The 17568-nt window shown below is 44.7% G+C and overlaps 1 protein-coding gene and 1 long non-coding RNA gene across 4 annotated transcripts in view; one reads left to right on the top strand and one right to left on the bottom strand.

Annotated features, from left to right (window-relative positions):
• RIC1 (RIC1 homolog, RAB6A GEF complex partner 1) overlaps positions 1-17568 on the top strand; it is a 98168-nt gene that overhangs the window by 76559 nt on the left and 4041 nt on the right. For all 3 annotated transcript variants that reach the window (XM_019554974.1, XM_019554975.1, XM_019554973.1), the window contains exons 18-23: positions 4789-4905; positions 6081-6809; positions 7168-7326; positions 7445-7581; positions 12502-12788; positions 14232-14426. In XM_019554974.1, coding sequence (XP_019410519.1) covers positions 4789-4905; positions 6081-6809; positions 7168-7326; positions 7445-7581; positions 12502-12788; positions 14232-14426 — 1624 coding nt within the window. The remainder of the gene's footprint in view (positions 1-4788; positions 4906-6080; positions 6810-7167; positions 7327-7444; positions 7582-12501; positions 12789-14231; positions 14427-17568) is intronic.
• Positions 1516-4926, bottom strand: LOC109323429. Its single transcript, XR_002104665.1, has 3 exons — positions 4916-4926; positions 2111-2116; positions 1516-1781 (listed from the first exon to the last, which is right to left on the bottom strand). It is a non-coding gene; the product is annotated as an uncharacterized LOC109323429 (long non-coding RNA).

Below are 17568 nucleotides of genomic sequence, written 5' to 3'. Positions count from 1 at the left end.
CTGTAACATCCTGAATCCGAGCCCCAGGCAGGCAGCAGACCTCATGTGCCATGGGGTTGGGTTGGCAGATGGGACCCTCCGTTACCCTCAGGATGGAGTCTCCGATGACTCAGAATCATCCCAGTGCTCCCATGTCAGGACTGGGATCATATATAGTACTGAATTCATTAAGATTTTAGATAGCTAAAGTGATAACTCAGAATGCCAAAAAGGAAGAAACTCAAGAAAAAGCTTAACATCTTCTGTTACAGATAAGCAGGGAAGGCATTGGCAGATAAAATTCTTATTGTCTGGCACTGAAGCTGAGTGAAGAACAGTGTAAGCACACTCCGTCTGAACTGGACCTAGCCCTGAAGCTGTCCGCACATCCTCTGAGGCCTTGGCTGGTCACCTTTGAATGTTATGCAGTGGATGTCCTTTGCCTCCACAGCAGTCCTTATTGCTGCACTTGAAGTGGGTTGGTTTGCTCATGAAAGCAAGGCCTGTTGTTTCCAGGTGATATGCAGTTATTTGTATTGGTTTCCATCCATGCTACAGATCTTGGAAGTGAAAATCCTGATGCACAATATGTAAGCGGTGCACTATATTGGCGTATAAGCAGACATCTGTTATCCATATCTTTCTTAGAAGTCACTGAATGAGATATGATCAGCATGGTGCAATGTTCTTGAAAGAGTCAGCAGCAGCCTTGTGGACTGAGCAGAAATTAATCCATAAGTGATTTTGGCTGCATCCATCTTAGACCCATTATTCAGCGTTACCAGTTCCTAGTATCCCCAAGGTGAGATGGGACAAAGTTCAAGTCAGATGGGACACAGCAGAGATCAGATGGAACAGTTCCCAAACTGGTTGAGACTACTTGTCAATCCTTCAAATATCCAGCTAATTTCCAACATGTTTTTGTCTTATGTGGAAATTGTGCCTCAAAAGCAGGGTCAAATATTCCATTCAGATCCAGAGTTGTTGCATCAAATGACCTTGATGTTGGTTGGATGAGCCACACTGATTAGGGCTATTCAAGAAATTCTCATTCAAAGTAGGTATGGCTATTATAGGGAAATTTCTACCTGGGCATCCTAAAATCTAACTTTGGAGGCCCTAATTCTGAAGATTCTGGACTGCCTAGTGCTAAGACTGGTGGGACTGGCATTCTGTTAAAGTTCATCGGGCTTCAATATCAACTCATTATACTACTGCTGAATGCACTTAATTAAGACTCTGCAGTTCAGACTATTAAGGGTTTGTTCCTTGCCCAGGTCAACTTCTGCTTCTCTTCCTGCAGTTGAGGGATCCCCCTTTCAAATCTCTCTTAGAATATTTCTAATACTATTTTAACATCAAGGCTGTCTTTTTAGCTGCTGTAGGATTGGCAAAGAGCTAGCAAGACCCTAGTAGTATGCATATTTTCCAGGGACAAGAGGGTGATTTAAGTTGCGTCCTAAGGTTATCTCAGAATTCCATCTCAGCTAATCACTTCACCAGTCTCCACCCACTCCCATATGTTCTGGATGTCTCTTGTTCTGCTTTGTTACCGAGATAGGCCTATACCCTTCAGGCCTTCTTTCCATTCTTTGTGGCCATATCTGGTGTGTTAGAAGGCCAACTGGCCTCATTCCAAAGACTCTCAACGGGCATAATTTCCATATTTTACAAACTGGTGAGCCTTCCCTCTTAAATATCAAGGTGCATTTCCATCAGAGCACAAACGAGTTTATCAGCTTATTTCAGAAACCTGCTGAAAACTGAGATTTGTAAGACAGCTGTGTGGAGTAACCCCAGTGCTTGACATAGCTGCCAGGGCTTGATACCAACTTTGTAAGGTCAATACTGAAATCTTTTTGGTTCATCATCTCCTTATTACCACTGTATAAGGAATAGAGAGCTCACAAATCACTTCCTGGGGGATCCATACTAAAGACCTGTCTCTATAGTATGGTGCATTTGATAATTATACAGGAATATCCTCCTTGCATAGACACAGTGCATGCTGATGTGGAAGTATTTGTCCCGACAGATCTATGCTCTCCTCCCCAAAATAATGTAAACTAATTTGATGAAAAGTGTTCCTAGGTGCATCCATACCTGGGGCATATCAGCTAGGAGAAGGGACTTTTTTCTGCCTTAGGCCACCAAAATCTTAATGCAGATCAGGTCTGACATGCTCAAGAAAAATTAGTTACTTCTGCTACAAGTACTTGTGGCCACTGGAGACTACATCCCAGTTCCAGCATTTTGGGGTTGTCCTCAGTCATGGACTTCAGATTGAGCTATGGAAAAAAGATTGCATCCAGTGTACCAATCAGTTTGATAAAACTATGGACCATTAAGTTCATGTGTACCCTACAAGAGTACTGAAATAATCTAGACTTGCATGCAAGAAGTGAAATCCCCACTCAGGGTGACAACATGAGTCATGTTTTCTATAGCCCTTCTTTCTGGGGAAAGAGATGACACTTTCTTGAAGTATTGGGAACTAGAACAATTTTTCTTTCTCTTAAATATCTATGATCTCCATTATAATATATGAAAGTGGTGTACTTTATTGATGTGTTTAACCTCAGACAAGCCCTATTTGTGGGAGGTGCCATGCATATCGTGCAGAGGGAAGCTAAGACGCTTGCTCAAGCTTTTGCAGGAGTTCTGTAGCAGAGTTGAATTTAAATCCAAGTCTCAAGTCCAAGGCTCTTGCCTCTTAACAACTAGTCCAGCCTTCCTCTGAGAGTCTTTTTAGCTTTTCTTGTTACATAAGAGAATTCTGTATTTCTTGAAATGTCACATGTTTAGTGGAGTTTTCATTGATTTACTTGCTGGATCATTCTGAGATGCCTTTCATGCTGTGTCCTTCCTGTGCCCATCCTGCACTGCATTTTTGAGTGGGAAGCTGCTATAAAAATAATTTTGTCAATCTTTACTAGCTGTAAGTTGGGCCTTGTAAGGATAGGAGCAAATACTTACTGTCTTCTATTCTAGATGCCGAGAACATGCCTGAACTGGGCACGAGCTTTTTGGTAGTCTGGCAAGCTGTCATCCAGTTCGGTTTTTAAATTTAAAACAAAAATGAGTAAACCTGACACTTCTCAGAGATAGACTGGATACTTAACTCTGTTCATGTTCTGAAAAATATCTCTGCAAATAAATATACCATAGGGGTTTTGCTTGATTCTTTTTTTTTTTCTTTTTTCAGCTCACAATATTTGTGGTGCTTACAAGTAAAAGGATGTAGTTTTTAATTGTCACCTCTGCAAGCTGAGGCTGGAATGTGGAAGTTAGATGGGGTCTTTCTGGCTTCTACCTGTCAACATTGAACATGGGGCACTTGGGTATTAATAGCATTAATGATACCTGAGCCCAAATGGCATCTCTGTAATCTTATAATCTGTTATGTAATCTTCCTGGCAATGTCAGCAGGAAGGAAAAAGCACAGCTTGCTTTTTAGTGCCAAATAAACAATTTGGTTACAACTATAAACAAAAATCGAAAACAAGTCTAGTGCACAAAAAAAGTGCTATTTTAGTCGCTTCTCCATTAGAACCACTTGTGTCCTTTCTTATAGGTATCTGACACTTTTTTCGTTTGGGTCCTTCTTGTACTGAATTGCCTCCTAAGAGGGTTGTTTGTATGCCTTGGATAGCCCTGACTGACATAAATACAACATAGTATGGTACTAGCACAGGCAAGCAGCAAGGCTACCTGAAATAACTATGTTTTAAAAGTAAGGAATACTTGAGATTTGGTTTTAAAAAAAGAATGAACATGGAATTGTAAAGTCTGTTTCCCCCCCCCTTGAAATGGAAAATATTTTATAGCTAACACATTTGATTCTCTTCTTCAAAGGATTAGTGTTGGAAATTACTATGTGCACTGTTGTTCCCTAGCTGAAGTGGCCTGAAGCTACTAGGAGCCTATTTAATCAGACAGTGACCAGAATAAAGTTAGCCATGCAACCATTTTAGCTGGTGCCTATGCTAAAAGAGCTGTTCCCTGTTTCTATTAAAAAATACCAACTCAAACCAAAAAAAAACACAAAAAAACCCACCAACCACTTCTAAAGCTATGGCATCATGCAAGGCAGTTGTACAGTTTTGTTTAGGAAAGCATTGCTGTACAAACCAAAACCTCTGCTTTCTATTTAAACCAGCTAAAGCAAAGGAAAATAAGACAACATTGGGACCTTGCTGAGATGTCTCATTCATACATTTCTCCCAGGCAAGCAAAGCTTTTTAGGGAGCGTATGTGGCACAGGTTCTTGTCTAAGAAGCGAGTGCTGTGGACTTTATTTTGTATTTTGTCCCAAGCTCTTGGAAGTTAGGTGTTTAAAAAACAAACAAACCCAGAATTTATAATGGTTTACTTGCCTGCCTTCTGCCCAGAGGTGCTGTAGTGAGAAACACTATTATTTTTAGGCTTTGCAGCGGCTTACTTGGGACAGTGCTGGTTTGTGTCTTCTGAGGTGGCAGGTTCAAGCCCAGCTCTATTTAAACAGCAATTGGAGATGTTTCCTCTAGCATCTCTAAACCAATAACCATGAATGCCAGAGAAGGTATAATGGGGGATGGATCACTGTAGATATACCCTCTTCACATGCTCCTTCTCTAAGGAACCTGCATCTCCCACCATCTGAGACTAGGATACTGGGCTTAGATGAACCATTGGTCTGACCTACTACTTATGTTCTTCTGAACTTACTGATTTGACCCTGAGTTTATGCTGAAAGTAGATTTGAGTAAAGCAAAGATGATGGATTCAGAAAAGCTTAAAATTGTAACTCTACATTCCTTTTCTCCTCAGGCCTGTGAGGCAGAAAGCATTATGTTAAACTTAGCAGGACAACTCATCATGGTGCAAAGGGATCGGTCTGGCCCCCAGATACGGGAGAAAGAGAGTAGCTCTAACCAAAGGAAGCTTGTGAGTAAACAAATGTGCATGGGATTTCACAGTTCTTTTCTTTCAAAGGTGTAAGAGGACTGGCCAAGTTGTGAAGGTGGCTGATCCAGGCTTAAGTGTAGCTGCACTTCTGTGTCTGACCAAGCTCATAGAATCATGCCAATGAATTCTGACCAGCATAACCCTCTTTCTGGTCAAAAATTCACAAGCCAAGCTTGCTGCTTCAAATATTTGCATCTTCACCACTACTTATATTGTAGTAGCGTGTGGAGTCCACAACTCAGGATCAGGGCCCCATTATCCTAGTGCTGTGTGCGCTTCAGGTAAAAAAAAACAAAAAAAACCCAACCAACCAAACAAACAAACAAATCCACTCTGGGGCCTGTTTCTAAATCGTTTATGTATTTGTGATGTGCTGTCACCTTGAGGCATCTGTGCTACAAAAATGAATAAGTATGACTAGACACTCTTTGCAAGAGGCAATTCATATCAGTGTCATTTTGAAGACCACCAGTTCCACAAACATCTGCAATCATGAATTGTTTGAGCAGGTCTTTAGTAATAACCAGATTTATCTGTGGGGAGCTGCCTCACATCCATATGCATGTCTATGTGCGTGCATGCACATGGCACCCCCTGCAGATTGCCCTTCTGTTCCACCAGCCACTTGCAGGCTGGAAGTCTGCCAGCTTGCAAGGGGAAAATTTCCTGTGGGTTTTTTTTCTCCTTTAAAGGAGAAAATATGGGTTTTACTGCATTTTTCTGTGCCAAACAGAAAATCCAGGTCCCTGCTAATAATAGAGGCGTGGTCATAGTTGGACTGAAGAGCTGCTAGGGATTCAAGCAAATATTTGCCATTTTTGTGGTATACCATTAGTTTTAGGCTAAAGGGGAAAGAAAGCAATTTATCCAGCTTTCTGACTGTTATTGGCCATAGCTCCTAGGTGAGAAATGAAGAACATCCCTTTTGATGGGCTTATATTATTTACTGGACTTTTCCCTTAGTGTTCAAAATGCAGCATAGGAATGGCCAGTCTTGCTTCTAAAAAACAAAAAAGCAACCCAGTGATTGATGTGAGTGTGTTCTCCAGAAGATTGTGTCATTCCTCTCTTGAGAAAAGAATGATAGTCCAAGTTGGCCACAAAATGAGAAATACTTGCATTTTTATAAAATGATCCTTTTTTTTCCCTCCCAGCTGCCTTTTTGTGCTCCAGTTGTACTGGCCCAGTCTGTTGAAAATGTCTGGACTACTTGCAGGGTCAACAAACAGAAGCGCCATTTACTGGAGGCACTGTGGCTCAGTTGTGGTGGATCAGGTATGAAAGTCTGGCTTCCTTTGTTTCCCAGAGATCACCGAAAACCACATTCCTTTCTATCAAGACGGATCATGCTGCCCTTCCACATCAATATATACCCTTTGGCTGTTCTATTTGAAGATGCCTTGGTTCTTGGTGCTGTTAATGACACTGTGCTCTATGACTGTTTATACAATCAAAGCAGTGCACAAGAACATTTGGAGGTTCTCTTTCCTTTCTGCATTGTTGAGAGAACCTCTCAGATCTACCTCCATCACATCTTACGCCAGCTTTTGGTTAGGAACCTAGGTGAACAAGCCTTGCTTTTGGCCCACTCTTGTGCCACGTTACCTTACTTTCCTCATGTGCTAGAACTGATGCTTCATGAAGTGCTGGAAGAAGAAGCTACCTCGCGGGAGCCCATTCCCGACCCTCTCCTTCCCACTGTGGCTAAGTTCATTACAGAGTTCCCCCTCTTCCTGCAGACAGTTGTTCATTGTGCTAGGAAGACTGAATATGCTCTGTGGAATTACCTTTTTGCTGCTGTTGGAAACCCGAAGGACTTATTTGAGGAGTGCTTAATGGCCCAAGACTTGGACACAGCTGCCTCCTACCTTATTATTCTACAGGTAATAGTATCCTGTCTCTCATTACAAAAGGAAAGTGGCATTTTACCATCTAGCATGCATCTTGCTTTTGTTTAAAAACAATCATTGCCCAACAGAAATGGGTTTGGCTTAAGTTATTTAACTAACTTATGTAACAAACTTCCTTGGCTGGGGAAATATCCTTAGCTGTATCTGTTCTGTTTTGGGGGTCGTTGAAAGAAAACCACCTTTGATTTGGTATGTCACAGAAAAATGAAAAACCACAGTACAAAACATGATATATCCCTATCTAACATTCTTGAGCCTACTTCTGTGTGTGGAGCTGGACTCCAGAAGTGATTTGCAAAGTAGATGACTTTTTATGTGCTTTGTGTTGTAGAACATGGAAGTTCCAGCAGTTAGCAGACAGCATGCCACTCTTCTGTTTAACACTGCTCTGGAGCAAGGGAAGTGGGACCTTTGTCGTCACATGATCAGATTTCTTAAAGCCATTGGCTCTGGAGAATCAGAGACACCCCCAGCAACACCTACACCTCAGGTTTGCTAGGCAAATCATCAATATTGCATGTCAGCCACTAAATGTTATGATTCTCAATTATACCTAAGCAATGTTTACTTCATTTGGTCATGCTTTATTTTTGCTGTTTTTGTTGTAGGAACCCAGCCCAAGTGGTGGCTTTGAGTTTTTCAGACATCGTAGCATTAGTTTATCCCAGTCAGGAGAAAATCTTCCATCTAGCAAATTTAACCTACAAAAAACACTAAGCATGCCCTCTGGCCCATCTGGAAAAAGGTAATGTTTATGTTGCAGTACAATTAGAATGGTCTGCTTGCAGTCTTGGCTACTGTATGTAGTCCCTGTCCTCTATGTACACTGTTTACACTGTACCAAAGCTTATAGTTTTAAGACAAAGGGTTTGTTCTCTTGTTTGTTCTCCTGCATTTTAGGTTATTCTGTTCTTTCATTTTAAGCTGCCCTCAGCCTTTGTTAGGATGGTCATCATTTAAATTGACTTAAATACGCTAATAACGGGTTGAATGAAGCTTAAGCATTATAAGGCTCCCAGTTAAGTCCCAGGCACTGAAACTGCAAAATCATCATCCATTTAAAGAGACCTATTTCTAGCACTTATGAGTGGTATAACACATTAGAAAGTGTGAACAAAATATCGCTTTTGTGTCCAGGCATAGTGGTAGGCCAAGCATGCACAAAATGACATGTTCATTTTAACTGTGAAACCTGTTGCTTCGGTCAAAGGTGACCTCAGCCAGTCCTTATAGTAGGTGTATAGAAACCTGGATTGTCTGAATTAGCCCTGGCACCAGTGGTTGAGAGACCTTGAACATTCTGAGATTTCAGATTTCTAGAGGTTCTTATGTGGTACTTCCATACCTGATTATCATAGATCATATTATCTCATGCTGAGGGATACATTTTTCCTCCATTTGCTTTTGCTGTGACCAGTATGTCTTACAGAAGTGTTTTAGACGGTGTTTGAGCTTTGAGCTCTTCTAGTCCTACCTCAGAACTGTAAAACTTCTGAGCCTGATGACACAGGCTGAGTCAAAATTACAAGACTTCACTGGATCTAGTTGCATAGCTGGATGAAGTCAATGTCAGCCAGGCAGAGACTGCTGGGAAGCGTTGGTATGTTATGCCAGCAATGGTTCCATACTTGCCAAAATATGTGGGTCCGGCAAAGGGGATCCCCCTCTTCCATCTTTCTTGAGCTGGGAAGCCCATAAAAATACAAGACCCAAGGATGGTTTTCAGGTATGCATTGTGCAGTTGAGCTAGTCAGAACTTGCTGAATATTTCTGGAAGGGATCTGTAGTCAGTGTTGACAGACAAAGCAACTGCCCTGTTATATCTAAACTAGGGGCATCCAAGATGCTTCCCTGTGACACTGCTGTCACTTGTCTTGCTGCCAAATTAAGACATATCCACAGCACAGAGCTATGTCAGTGAGCCTTGGGGGCTGCCCATGGGCTGGAAGTTTGTTGGTGGGAGGAGTGGCAGTTGCCACGGTTCTGGAGGCTGTGGCAATTAATGCTGTTCCTTGCCTTGCCACCAGACTTCCAGCCCTGCTGATCAGATGACCTGGCTCCTCACTACTCATCTGGCCTATGGGGCTGGGTGAGTTTGACACAGAGGGCCAAAATCTTCCCCACTATCTCAGGAGGCAGTACAGTTTCATAATCTAGTATCCACATCAAGAAACATTGCTTACAACGATTGTCTTTTTTGGGTGGTTTTTTCCTCTCCTTTCTTAACTGTTGCAGAACTTCTAGGGCAGTGGTTTTCAAACTACCTGAAGTCAGAGAACCCTTTCTTATAATTTCTTCTGCCACAGAACCCCTGCACCTGGCTGCACAGGCTGAGAGCGCTCATGCAGAACAAGGTGTCCTGGCCCAGAAATGGCGCACTGCCTCCAGGCCTGCTCCATCATTACACCCCATCTCTTTTGTAGACCCCCTGATGACCTGTCACAGAAATCCAGGTTTTGTTAGAACATAGTTTGAAAACCATTGCTCTAAAAGACTTTACTAAAGGAAAGCTGTACATGGGTCTTTAAATTTACTTCTATTAGACCTCATAGGTTCACCTTTTATGTCTTCACCACATGTGGTTTGTTCCATGTCTCCATCAAGATATCACTGTTAGGGGCCATAAGCTGTACTTGCAGGCCCCTCAGGTATTGTTTTCCATAGGGCATAAAATATCCCAATTCTTTACCAAAGGTGGTTTTTTGAATTTCATTTATAACACACCTTCTTGCCATAATTTTTCTTGGAGCAGCAGTTAAATAGAAAGGAAGAAATTATTTGTTGGACGTATGTAGGTACTTTTAATTTTATATGGACGGACTGATCATTTTGGGAAGTCTCCCAGATTTTGTAGTGTACAGAGGTGGGGTTAAAAGCAAAGTTATTCTTAAAACAATTCCTGGTTGAACCTCTTCTGGGACAGACTTTAAGGGCTAGACAGTAGATGCCAACCTTGAAAAGTAACTTTGACAAATTCAGTCTACTTTAGTAGAAGAAATGCAGGGACAGCACGATTTTCATATGTATATTGCCCCTGAAGGCTAGTTAAATAAAATAAAATAAATAAAATGCCTGGTACCATAGCACTGTGACATTATATTGCGTGAGACTTTTACATTCTGGCCCAGGAAAATCAGGCACATTGCCATTTAGAGAGGGATCTGTATCAGAGACAGATTTCCCTGATATTGAGTCACTGATGCTGGTTAAAGAAGAACATGGTGTTTGAGAGAAGCCAAGTTCTGTCATTTTGCCCTGAATACTTCTCACAAAGTAATCCCAGCATAAAGGCCTCTAGTGAATGACAACGTGGTTCTAATAGGCTCCATCTCTGGCAGTGTCTAAGTCATGGCTCTACACATCCTACTTTATATTGTTTCCTGTTCCTAACTGTCAGCAGTACACCAAGTGTCCTGAACAAAACCCTTCTCAGACTGTAGCTGGAGTCCCTATGCCTGAAACATCACTGTTCTTCAGTACTTGTATCTGAACTCTGATACGCAAATCTGTAAAGAGCTGCTCCTTCTCCTTACTGCTTCTGAGGACTAGCTCTCATGAAGCTTTCAGCCCCTACACTTGATGCTACCCATCCATGTGTGTTTACAGCATTTTCCTTGTTGTACATAATAGTGAAGTCCACTAGAGAAAAGTGAACATGGGCAGCCAGTGGGCAACACGGTACTGTGGAGTTGGCTCTTATCAGTGAGCCACGTGGCCTTTACTTATTTGTCAGGTTACCCTGAACTGATTCATAGATGTAGGGTTGGAAGGGACCTAAGTAGATCTACAAGTCTGACCCCTGCCCTGGGCAGGAGAGAATACTGGACTCGTATGACCCCAGCTAGGTAATTGTCAAGCCTCCTCTTAAAGACCCCCAAGATAGGAGCCAGCACCACTTCCCTTGGAAGTTGGTTCCAGATCCTAGCTGCCTCGACTATGAAATAATGTCCAGCCTGAACCTACTGTAAAACAACTTACGGCCATTATTCCTTGTTACTCTGGGAGGTGCTCAGGTGAACAGGATCTCACCCATTCCCTGCTGGTCCCCCCTGGTAAGTTTATAGACAGCCACCAGGTCCCCTCTCAGCCTTTTCTTGTGAAGGCTGAACAGGTTAAGGTCCCATAGCCTCTTCTGCTACGGTTTGCCCTCCTGTCCCCAGATTATGTGAGTGGCCCTCCTCTGGATCCTCTCCATGTTGTCCACATCTCTCCTAAAGTGCAGCGCCCAGAACTGGACACGGTACTCCAACTGTGGCCTGACTAGTGTTGCATAGAGGGGGAGGATCACCTTCTTGGACCTACTCGTGATGCATCTGTGGATGCATGACACGGTGCGGTTGGCCTTACTGACTGCGTCCCCAGATTGGCTGCCCATGGTCATTTTGGAATTGAGAATGACTCCCAAGATCCCTTTCTACTGCGCTTTTGAGAAGGGAGTTCCCCAGCCTATAGGTATGCTGCTGGTTCTTACAGCCCAAGTGCAGCACCCTGCACTTGTCAGTACTGAATTCCATCCTGTTCTCATTCGCCCACCCCTGTAACCTGTCCATCCTTTCTAGCATGCCCACCTCACCCCAAATCTTGGTGTAGTCAGCGAATTTGAACAGGGTGCTTTTCACCACCTTGTCCAAGTCGCTAATAAAGAGATTGAACAGTGCGATCCAAGAACTGAGCCCTAGGGGACCCTACTGCCCACATCCCTCCAGGTCAGATATGACCTGTCCACCACCGCTCTCTGGGTTCGGCCCCTCAGCCAATTTGTGACCCATCTTACTGTGTAGGCATCAGTGCCACAGTCACCTAGTTTTTTAATGAGAATAGGGTGGGAGACAGTGTCAACGGCCTTCCTAAAGTCCAGAAAGACTACATCAACTGCGACACCTGCGTCCCATGATTTTGTGACCTCATCGTAGATGGCATTTGGGTTGGTCTGATAGGACCTGCCTCTAATGAACCCATGCTAGTTGCCCCTGAGCTCTGTCCCCCCTGCTGGTCCTTCCAAGATGGGCTCCTAGATAATCTTCTCAAAGAGCTTCCCCAGGATCAAAGTAAGACTAATGGGCCTTTAGTTGCCCAGGTCCTCCCTCTTTTGAAAGTGGGGACCACATTGGCCTTCTTCCAGTCATCTGACACCTGGCGAGAGCACTGTGAGTGCTTGTAAAGCCATGCCAGGAGCCCCTTGATAACCCCTGCCAATGCTGTCAGAACCCTGGGGCAGAGGGCATCTGGACCTGCTGATTTGAACAAGTCCAGCCCCTCTAGAAGTTCCCTAACTTGGTCCTCCCTGACCCTAGGCCTGGCAGAGTCTTTCCTGAGTCTGTCCTGAATCTCAGTGGGGGAGTCCTGGTCCCTGCACAAAAAAATGGAGGCAAAGAAATTGTTTAAAAAGGTCTGCCTTTTCCCTTGGTGCAACCACCAGATTGCCAAGCGTATTCTGCAGGGGCCCCATGTTACCCGGTGCTTTCTTCATATTTCCTATGTATTTAAAAAAGGACTTTTTGTTGTCCTTGACCCTTGATGCGAGCCCTAGTTCCGTGTCTGCCTTAGCTTTCCTGAAAGCCCCCCTACAAACCCGAGCCTATCTCTGGGTGAAGGTTAATGTAATAGAGTGGTAACAAGACTAGACTACAAACTGGATGTCATCTTCTTTGTGTGTGTTTGGCAGGTGGAGTAAAGACAGTGACTGCGCTGAGAACATGTACATTGATATGATGCTTTGGCGACATGCTCGGCGCCTGCTGGAGGAAATAAGGCTTAAAGACCTAGGCTGCTTTGCTGCACAGCTGGGCTTTGAGCTTATTGGCTGGCTGTGTAAGGAGCGAACCAGAGCTGCCCGTGTGGAGGACTTTGTGATTGCTTTGAAGAAGCTCCACAAGGATTTCCTCTGGCCATTCCCTGTCATCCCAGCTTCATCCATTAATTCACCCTTCAAGAATGGAAAGTACAAGACAGGTGCTGTACCGTTCAAGTTAACTTAGACCAGTGGTCTCCAACCTTTTTAAGTAGGAGATCACCTCTGGTATTTAAAAGCAACCCAAAATCTACTGTACACTACCACTCCCCTCTCCCTGCCCAGCAGGTAAGTCTGTGGGGAGGGAAGGGGTTGGGCAGATCGAGGCAGAGGGAGAAAAAATTACTTGGAGGTCCATCTCCCCAACAGGTAAGTCCCACCTGGCCGGGGCCTCACTCAATTTCCCCCCTGCTCCTGCCTCTGCAGCACACATCCCCGGCTAGATCGGGGGCCTCGATCTAGCCCCTGCCCCTTTCTTCCCCCATGGACTGACCTGCTGGGCTGGGCTGTGCATGTGCATGGACACGAGGACTCAGCCCCCACCCCAACCTCGGATTGACTCCGAGTTCTACCGGTGGATCAAGATCCATTGGTTGGTGATCACTGACTTAGACTATTTGTCTCTTCTGTAATGCTATACCCGTAGGTGTCTGGTGCCTTTTGAGTCAGAGTGGGCATGTGCCCCCTGACACCAGTCAACAGCAGGTGTGGGGGGTGTCCCTGGCAGCCAGTCCCACTGACGAGGGGGCGGTCTCCCTCCCCCCTCCAGCTGATCTTGCCATAAAAGTGGCCACGCCGCTTCCGGAAGTACTGTGGCCACTTCTGCTGGGGGCCCTGCTCCTCGGCCGGTGGTCGCAGGGAGGCACCGCCCACTAGCCCACCCCCCTGCCCCCATATGTGTTGCCTATACCTATCAGTCCTGGCTTGATTCAGCTGAGCAAGGAACAGGTTGAAACAGAATAGAAGGGGTTTGTTTAAGAAGGGCTACTGTTAAACGTAGCTCTTAAGTCTTCATAGTAATCCAGTTATGCTCTAGTTTCTGTTTATACTTCCAGGTGCAGTAAATCAATTGATACAAAGAATTAGTTCAACTTTTTATTATAAGCCACAGAAAATAACTAAAATCAGTGCATTTATGTAGTTTATCATAGACTTGGCCAGCTATTATGTTTAAAGATGCATTTTGCTAATTGTGAAATGCATGGTAATTGTGAAAAGTGTGGTGATGAGGTTGGTAGAAATTGTGGGAATTTGCTGTACTTCATACCCATTTATTACAGTGCTGCTGTTCCATTCATTGGCATGTTACTGTATGAGATTCCTAAATGGACCTAGGTCTTATTTGTTTAGCTGAGTTCTGGTAGCGGTTTATTACCTGATGGGTTATTCTGTGCTAAGTGTGTAAATACAGTGAGGGTTGTGGAAGGTTTTATAACAACCCCAGCCTGGCCATTGTCTTGCTATTGTGATTTGACAGAAACTTGATCATTAAAATGTGAAGTTATGAGTTGTTTTGGCTCCTGGAGATCTTTCTGAAATAGCTTTGGAATACTAGGTGATTTTTTTTTTCTTGAGGGCTACCTGAATGTTCTCCTTATTTCTAGCTGTTGGGGAGCAGCTGCTGAAGTCCCAGTCGGCAGACAGCTTTTTAAACATGGAAATGGACACCGGGGTTCCAAGTGCGCCACGAAGTCACAGCTGGCTCGGCACAATCAGCTCATCCCAGAGAGAGATGGACACAGCTTCGTCTCATGGACCTCACTTGCAGGATGCATTCCTCTCACCTTTGTTAAATAAAGGTAGGTGGTATTTCATTATTTTCTGGCCTCTTTGCCCTTGGAAAACAGCATCTGAGAATGAGTGTGACATTTTCCTTTCTGATATCTGCATCATAGCTGTTTTATGGTTCAGGATCCTCATGGAGAAGGACTAACTTAAAGAGTGTTAAAGGCTAATGAAGGTAAAATTCATACAGCTGTTAGAATGCCTTTCCTTACCTACACGGGTTAACACTGGCAACTAAACCTGAAGATATCAATATCCACATTTGGCTTAAGTTCAGTTTCCTTGTGGTACTTGCATAGCTTGCAAAATGAGAATGGAGTAGCCATTTTCAGTTCTCAGTCCATTTCATTGTCTTCAATTCCTGCTGAACAAATACTGCCAAGTAGTGCTCTTAATTTGTTTTTATTGTGTGTGTACACATGCATGTGTGCCCACATCACTGGCAAGAACCGACCGCTTTTTCATTGACTTGTGTAGACAGCCTGTCATGTTCCCCACCCTCAACCAACCAACCAGTCTGTGCTATAATTGCGTAGTACAATTTTACTATGCCATTATAAGGAAACTGTTTTTAGGATATTTGTCACTTTTCAAGTGCCCAAGTTTTTTTTTCAGTAAAAGTTTTCTAAGCAAATACCTGTACATAGACCTCAAGAAAACTTTTATTCTTTTCTATTTAAAGGAAACATTAATAAAGTGTTTGAAAGGTATTGAAGAGAATTTGGGATTGTCTTCTCACTTGTTCTGGTGCTTTGGGTCCCATGTCATGACTCTCCTCCCCCCTCAATGAGGGGCTTCTGTCTGCAGCTCCTTCTGAAGTCTTCCATGTAGTTTTTCATTTCTCTGTCACATCCTCCCCAAGAGTGGCAAGAATACCGTCCTTGTGGTACTTTCAGCTTTTAATGGCTAGATCAAAATATTGGTACCACTGTATGTGACAGTGGACTGTTCTCTTCAGCCACAAACTTGCTGGGTCTCTTTACCCCTTTCTGCTTCAGTCTATTCACGTGTAAAACAGATTACCCAGTCAGTACTTCTACTTGATAAGAACACAGTGAAGTTTAAGAAATGTAGTGGTAAGGAATTGTGAGATCCTCTGAAAACTAATTCAGCCATGCAAAGCAACAGTTCTACCTTCGCACAGAGCAGCAGTGCCCAACCTCCAGCCCTCAGAGCAGGGGTAGGCAACATTTTTTGGCTGGAGTGCCAAAAAACACCACAATGCTGACCTTAAAAGATGCTGGAATGCCGGCATGCCAGAAAAATAAAATAATATATAATAATAAATAAAATAAGGGCACATGGCAAGATGATCTGCTTGTGCCCCTGCCCCCTCGTCCTGCTGCCCCTTGTCCCCTACCCGAAGCCCCTTCCTCTGAGCAGGGCTTGCAGTGTCCCAGCGGCCTGCTGGGAGCAGCCCGGGCTCCTGGCTGGCAGCAGCTACCCAAAGCTGGGGCTGGCTGCAAGCAGCTGTGCCAGGCTCCAGAGCCGCAGTAACAGCTCTGTACCAGCACATGCAGGCATGCCTCAGAGCTGGCATGGGGGAAGGGCCTGAGGCAGCGCAGCCCTGGTGTCTCCCCCTCTTCGGCACACTTTGGGCCGGGCTATGCTGCCCTGCTGCCTGCCCCAAGGTATGCGTGCAGTTGCCACCAGCATTGAGCTTATGCTGGAGCTGTAGAGCCCGGCACAGCTGTTTGCACCCTGCCTGCTGCAGCTGCCCAGCACCTGGGTTGTCACCCACTCTGTGCTGGGAGCGGGAGAGAAACTGGGGTTGCACTGCCTCAGGCCCCTCCCCCACTGCCCGCTCTGAGATGCGCCTGCACACGCTGGTACAGAGCTGATGCTGGGGCTCTGGAGCCTGGCACAGCTGTTTGCAGCCTGCCCCAGCTCTGGGTAGCTACTGCCAGCAATGGATTGGGCTGCTGCTCCCAGCAGAGATGCTGCAAGCCCTGCTCAGAGCAGCCCAGGCTCTGTCACTTAGCAGCAGCTACCCAGAGCCGGGACTGGCTGTGGCGTGCTGAGCAAAATGGCCTCACATGCCGTGCTCGGCATGCGTGCTGGGAGTTGCCGGCCCCTGCCTCAGAGCCATGACATCTGGCTCATGCAGTTGCTTGTGGCTTGGAAATGCTGTGGCAGGAGAGTGGTGGGTGGCAGCAGTAATGCTGCAGCTCTGGTAGCGCTTCAACTAAACTTTCACTTTGCACAGAAATGGCTTAAAAATATACATCCCCTTGCATGGTTTGTAACCACAACTGTTCTAAATTTAGCATCTTTACCTGTGAACCCAGAATGACTTTAAATTTGAGATGGTGCCCCAATCATTAGATTCTATATGTGGAAAAGAAATTGTTATAATTGTCCATGTATAGAAAATCTAAATATTGGGAGGCACCTGAAATCCATTTCCCACCATGTATTTCTACCCCCCCCCCCCCAAACTGCTGGGGCAGGAAAAGCAGTGGCAGGGAACAAGCAGGTAAAGCAGTGCGCAGGGGACATGACAGACAGGCTGCTTCTCCCCACCAGTTACTTCCTAGCCACATAACCAGGCAGTCCTCAGGCTTATGACACAATTGGTTCCTGAAAACCACATCTTAATTTGAAATGTTGTAACTCAGGACTGATTTTCCTATAGGAACAATGTTATAAATGGGGGATTGGTTCACCATAAATAACCCAGAATTTTGTACTCAGTCAATTATAGATGAGTAATATAGCTACACTTGTGTATTTATATTGTAAATAGCAGTCACATTGGAAGGACTTTTTTGAGGTGACTTTGCTGGACTTTTTGAAGGGCTCTCAGTTGGAGTCTTGGCTACAGGTTTTTCTGGAGTCTTGGCTGCTTTCTTAGTGTCCAAGGAAGCTTAGACAGATGTTCTCCAGGTAGTTGGACGATGCAGTGAATTTATTTGCTGGTGTGGTGTGGTGTCAGTTTAGACATTACAACACTTGATTTGATGTCAAAGTTGAAACAGGGTGTCAATTTATAAATGTTGTAAGTGCAAAATGTAACTCAAAACATTGCAAGTTGAGAACTGCCTGTACCCCTGTATACTACCCTTCCCCCCAGCGCGCGCGCGCACACGCACACACACGCACACACACGCGCACGCACGCACGCGCGCGCACACACACGCGCACGCGCGCGCACGC

This window comes from Crocodylus porosus, unplaced genomic scaffold, assembly GCF_001723895.1.
Source record: "Crocodylus porosus isolate Cpor-Errol unplaced genomic scaffold, CroPor_comp1, whole genome shotgun sequence".
NCBI lineage: Eukaryota > Metazoa > Chordata > Crocodylia > Crocodylidae > Crocodylus > Crocodylus porosus.
Note: the sequence above shows the minus strand (reverse complement) of the source record. Positions and strands in the feature narration are given on the sequence as shown.